This window comes from Corvus brachyrhynchos, unplaced genomic scaffold, assembly GCF_000691975.1.
Source record: "Corvus brachyrhynchos isolate BGI_N302 unplaced genomic scaffold, ASM69197v1 scaffold202, whole genome shotgun sequence".
Taxonomy (NCBI): domain Eukaryota; kingdom Metazoa; phylum Chordata; class Aves; order Passeriformes; family Corvidae; genus Corvus; species Corvus brachyrhynchos.
The window spans coordinates 128,757-134,756 of NW_008238132.1; the positions used below are offsets into that span (position 1 = coordinate 128,757).

Genomic DNA, 6,000 nt, shown 5'->3' on the forward strand with positions numbered 1-6,000 from the left:
TTATTCATTTTTAAACAATACAATTGAAATTTATTATACAGGAAGAATACCACATCGTAATACACTTCTATCAGGTTTCATATAGACAACTAAAATCTGAAATTTTGTTCATGTATTTGAGCAACTATCTTTCTACACATGTAGGTAGCAATCTTTGCATGAGTAGGCATTAATTGCTTAATAGTTACATATTTTGTACAGACTATGTAGTTTATATTTTTTAATACAATTTGTTATCACATACCCACGTGTCTGCATGAACAGGCCTGATGTTGCTGAGAAGCACCTCTTCATAATTTCCATAATCACTGAATTTAACAACTGCAGTTGTCCCAGAAGAATGGAGAGCTTCAATTTCTGCCCGGTAGAACTTAAAAGAGAAATTTTCAAAGGTCATAAAATACAACCAGAAATACCACAAATACTTAACAACTTCCTTTTCATATATGTCTTTGTGTGTGCATACATATTTAGTCTTAGGCAGTATTATATTTTCTTTTAAATTTGTACCAGATATTAAACCAGATATCTTAAAATTCCACATGGCAGACTCCAAGGGCATGCCAGATTGTATTTAGAATACTCATTGAGAAAATACACAGCTTATTTAAGTAGACTGAGCATCTAAAAGACCTGCTTTCATCTCTCTGAATGCAGAACAAATTCATCACTAACACAAATGCTGCTGTATACAGAGAAGTGCTATTGTAAGATATTTACTTAAAATATACATTAGTAAGTGCTTATCAGCCACATACACCATATGTACTTGTTTACCTAACTTATCACATAATAAAATGTGATAAAAATATGATGAAAATATGATAGAGCTGCCCCTTCAAAAAGTCCTTTTTCTAAACACAAAACTTGATTTTTTTACATTTATGCAAATATAGCTTTCTTGAAGATATCCAATCACTTTTATCTGACTGAACACAAAGAAATCACTGCCTCCTAAAATGGTTAAGCTCAGTATTGTATTTTATCATCACATTTCAAAATTGTCCTAGACGTGAGTAGCAGTATTTATGTTAACTACCAAGATACCAATTACTGTCTAAAACACCTTCTGATCTGCTGAATACTCTTCAGGTAACAGTCTGGGATTATCTCATATGTATTTATCTTGCAAGTTTTGTACTTTCCAAAATTTAAAAATCTCATCTCACAGTAATGCAAGTATGCTTCTCAAAATAGGAAGCAATTCAATAATATGCCATTATACTTCACACTAATCCATCCATTCAAGCTACATATTCCTATTTAAGAGAGTCAACTCACTGTATGTTGCCACTACCAAAAATCCTGCATGGTTTATCATTGGTTTTAGTCATACCAAAAAAAGAGAGAAAAATATAGTTATGCTGCTGAGCTAATGCAGACCAAAAAAAAAAAGGAAAACGTTTATAATAAATAACGTAAAATAGACATAACAAAAAGTTTTTTAAAAGCAGAAAAAGGTGTGAATAAAACATACTCAAAGAACAACAATATTTAAGGTAGTTCTCAGATTATCAGAAAGGGTCAAAACCCAAAGAAACTACCCATGTAGAGTGACAGAGAACTCCAGAACAGATGATGACAAATCAAAGAAAACAGTTTAAAAATTTCTTAGCAAAGGAGAAGAAATTAAAATGTCATGTTGCAGGAGAAATCTTATTAATGGGGAAGAGCTGAAAAGCAAGTACTTAAACTTTTAAAAAATCAGTAATACAAAACTATCATGCAGCATAATTCATTTGTTCCACAAATTCTTCAGCTAATAGTCTACTAGTGCTAATCAAAATTAAGCCTTTTGCTGTTTCCATTCTGTAATGACTGAAAGAAAAGTGGCAGGTTTTTTACATCCCCATTCCTGCAGACTTTAGTCTTCCTTTGCAGTGATAAAGGTTTTGTGCTGACTTGTTCCAGAAAAAGGATTTACACATCTACCATTATAGATATTCTAGATAGCACAGCATCCTGGTTTTGTTCTTCAGCAAAGAATATTGGCAACTAGATCCATATTCATCCCTTCAAATTTTCGGAGTTTAAGTCAAATGCTTCAGTGAGGAGTTTAAGTCATGCTAAAGTCCACTTACACGAGAGAAAGAAGGACTTGATTTAAACACTTTAAAGTTTTGTGCAATTAATATAAGTGATGTATCTCATAAATATAAAAAACAGAGCATGGAGCTAGGCAAGAAGCACACTACACACCTACGAACAAAGGCCATGTCTCTGTAGCAGTGTGTTAATTATCTCCCACATTTGGGTAAGAAAACATTAGAGGCACAATTTTGAGATACTTCTCATTTGGCAAAGGCATACCTTGTTGTCTTCCCAATAAAGAGCAAAACATTCATCCCCCGGTCTCCAACTTTTTCCATACTCCATGTGAATCGATGGTTCCAATATTTTCTCTGGTTTGATGGGCCCAGTTCTCCTTTTGGGACCAGTGTTGTAATACAACATTTTATCATCAAAAGACGGGATCGTAGTGGGTCCTGACGATTTGATAGGTCCTACTCGTCTTCCTTTCTGATGATGCTCAGTATCTCCATTTGGTACAGCACTAAAATTATCAGTTCTACTGGGATTTTGGTAATCATTATTAACACCAAAATGTTGCTCACTTTTTACCATAAAGGCTTCACTATTTATTGTTTGTGCCTTCCTATCACAGAAATTTTCAGAATTGTGTGTTTGGTTTTCCCTTTTCCCACGTTTCTGGTTATTGTTGTCTGTCACATCTTGAGCAGCAGAGTTTTCCTTGAATTCTGTGAAAGACACACCTTTTCCTACTCTGTTTTGCATGTTATTATCCCTTTTTTTGAAAGTAATATCACTCTGGTGAGTGGTTATAGGATAAGCCAAATCCTTTGACCTATCATTTCTAGGATAATGTCTGTCACTTTTATTTTTTTCATCTGTCCAGTGTTCTAAAGAGCTGTGCCTTTCAGGACCTCTGTTTCTTGGTAACCCACCACTTTCCAAAGCCTGCCTTGAATTCTGAAAATCCTTTTGAAAACGAGGGGGTTTCTCATTCCTTGGTTGTCTCATGTCATTGCGAGAAACATGTCTTGAATGATTCTCTTTGATGCCATTCTGTTCTGTATTCATAACTTTATGCTGTACTTGATGTGGTGGCTGAAATTGCAATTTTGGTTCTACAAAGAAAAAAATTATTTCAATTAACATATTTCACACAAATACATTTTAGAAATACTGTTTCAGACTCTGAAAAAGCAACAGTATTCTTTAGAAATGTATGCACCTTTGTGACACAGAAATTGAATGGTACACACAGAGAATTTAGCAGGCACATTTGAACTGCAATTCCTTGTTATTGGAAAATATACACTACTCTGGGCTGTACTTAGAATCAAACCACCTATGAGCAAGAGAAAAGCCAGGCATAAATTTCCAGATTACTCATTCCTCCCTATGGACATCAACAACTTACTTGAGTAAGAGCCACTTAAGACAGAAAAACACAGAATTCCAAGACGGAGAAAGGAAGAGGGAAGAAAATGAGGAGAAAAAAGGAATACTTCTAATCTGAATAGAAACTTTCTGTAAAAAGACCTTGTTAACAGCTATTCCGTACAAAAGAGAAAAGGCAAGAAATAGAAGCAATAAAATGAACACAGCTAGTAAAATGTAGATAATAGGAATAGTAGCAAAGCCCAGAATTCTGGAGACTCTTGATCAGTGAGCTGTAACAGGAACTCCGAGAAACAGAGACTAGACAGGAGTAAGGGAATAAAAGCAGGTATTTATTTGAAAGGCCTTCAAAGATCCTGGGGAGCCAGAGGCTATAGCCAAGATGGACCCCAAGATGGATGACAGGTCACGAGTTCTTCACACTTTTATAGGTTTGGTTCATTTGCATATCAGGGTTAATGCTCCAATTAAAGCTTCAGTTTAATGATGTAATTTCCCTCAGCTTGTCCCCCTTTAGAGGCTTTTGGTTTATACTTTTTGGGCCTAGGACAGTCTGGGTGTCCTTGAGGAGCAGGCCCATAGAGGCTTTGTTATGTCTACTTAGCATGAGAGAGCAGAAATTAACAAGCTACAAGAAAGTTCAGAGTTACACACTAGGCAGTACAGGATTTGAAAAATATAAAAGTTAAAACCTAAGGCATCATTCAAGCGTCACCTTTAAGAGCTTCAACCAGAACTCTTAACTGATGGGAATAGAGACAAGATTATCATGAATATCACAAGAAAGAGGAAACATGCTATGGCCCGCTGGAGAGGAGGGGAGCTGTGGGTATCTGTGAAACATTTCATGGAATTATGAGCTTTTTAGGCAAACATGGAATGGGTTTTTAATGGGTTGTTTAAGTGAAGAGCAAAAGGAGGGAAGAAATAAAGATGAGCCCAGGAGAAAATAAAGAGGAAATTATATTAAATAGGAAAGCTGCAAGTAAGTAGGTTCCTGGTCAATACATTCCTGAATGTGATCACTGTAACCTGTCTCATCTCCTTATTAAATTCTCTTTCTAAGTTCACTGTTGTGTATGTGAGGGAACATGTTTTTAAACCTACTGGCAAATTTGAGGTAGGATAAGTTGGTAACTGGGACAAGGAAGAGCTGGCAGCTGAATACTGGAGAGGCCATGGGTCTTGAAGGCCATCTACTAAGGAGACTCCAGATCTGGGCTCACATAGAGGCCAGGTAAGCACACTCATGTAACCCTCCTACCAGCTCCAGTCAACAAGCTGGACCAGAGGTGTCTGAGGTGGGTACCAGAGGTCAGGGGTCTCCTGGCCAGGAGAGACTCACATGGGTGTGTGCGTGTTGGTGGCTGGGTATGAGATCTGCTAGCAGACTTTAAAGCTCATGGAAAAGGACAACATAAACCCATTAGAGGGATTCATGTTTATATGAGCAATGCTGTGCCATGTGGGTGGCTGGAAAGGTGTCATTCTCTTGCCTGTGTCCATGAGCCTGGTGTGTGCATTGGGCCTGGTGGGGCTGTGCACTCAGGTTCTCCTACATTCCTATGGGAAGAAATGTTACCACTAGAAACAATGAATGCTGATACCTGACAGCAAATGTATCAACTTTCATAATTACACACTAGATGGCAAGTTAAAATTAAAATGTAAATTTTACCTGGTTTATTTTTTTTTTTAGAAAAATACTTTCAAGCATCACACTATTATTAGTAGCTCACAGAATTTTTATCAATTTAATTTACTAAATTGCCTAATAAGAATCTAGCTCTATTTTTACATTTATTTGATGTAGCATAACTTTTAGAAGTCACATTTGCTTTACTAAAATGACCTAGTGCTTTTATTTTTTAACATGACATAAGCATACATGAGGTTTAGCATGAACATGATCTTGGTAAAAATACATCTTACTCTATCATTTATTACTTTGAAACCCATCACATTTTTAATGCACTAATATGTAAAAATATGCTACTCAGAAAGATACAAGAGTTTCATAAATATGCATTATCTTTTTAAAAATGCAAAGATGACTTTAAATCTTGTATAATTAAATTTTTTTTGTTAGAGTAAAACCTTTATAGCTAAAAGTACCTCTTTATTTCTTCTTTACAAACGAGACATGAAAATACTGTTTTTCTTTACTTTAAATCTGTAACTTTTCACTAAGTATCTTCATTACACTTTTCCACTTCTGTATAACACCAATCTTATAGACTTCCTATCATCTAGAAAGATTTGACTTCCTAATTAATTAATTAACAGTCTTTGTTCACAAGATTCTTAATTTATACCTCTTCTCTTCTGGTAGTAAAATGCTCAGGCTTCCACTCTTCCTATGCCCAACCTAAGCTCTTATGTCTATTCCTAATTTTAATTACATATGAAATGACTGAACAGTTTGATGACCCCTGAATGTTTACTCCCTTGTACATACCATTGAAGAAAAATGCATATAAAATGCTAACCTAATTCACTATAAATCATCTTATTTAATATTCTGTAACATTAAATCCATTAAATAAAAGTCATTGTTCCAACAGAAAAAAAGCA

General features: G+C 35.3%; 1 protein-coding gene across 2 annotated transcripts in view; it reads right to left on the reverse strand.

Annotated features, from left to right (window-relative positions):
* Window positions 1-6,000, reverse strand: part of TDRD3 (tudor domain containing 3) — a 53,291-nt gene that overhangs the window by 19,519 nt on the left and 27,772 nt on the right. For both annotated transcript variants that reach the window (XM_017733556.1, XM_017733557.1), the window contains 2 exons: window positions 2,311-3,149; window positions 245-370 (listed from right to left, as the gene is read on the reverse strand). In XM_017733556.1, the coding sequence (XP_017589045.1) occupies window positions 245-370; window positions 2,311-3,149 (965 nt within the window). The remainder of the gene's footprint in view (window positions 1-244; window positions 371-2,310; window positions 3,150-6,000) is intronic.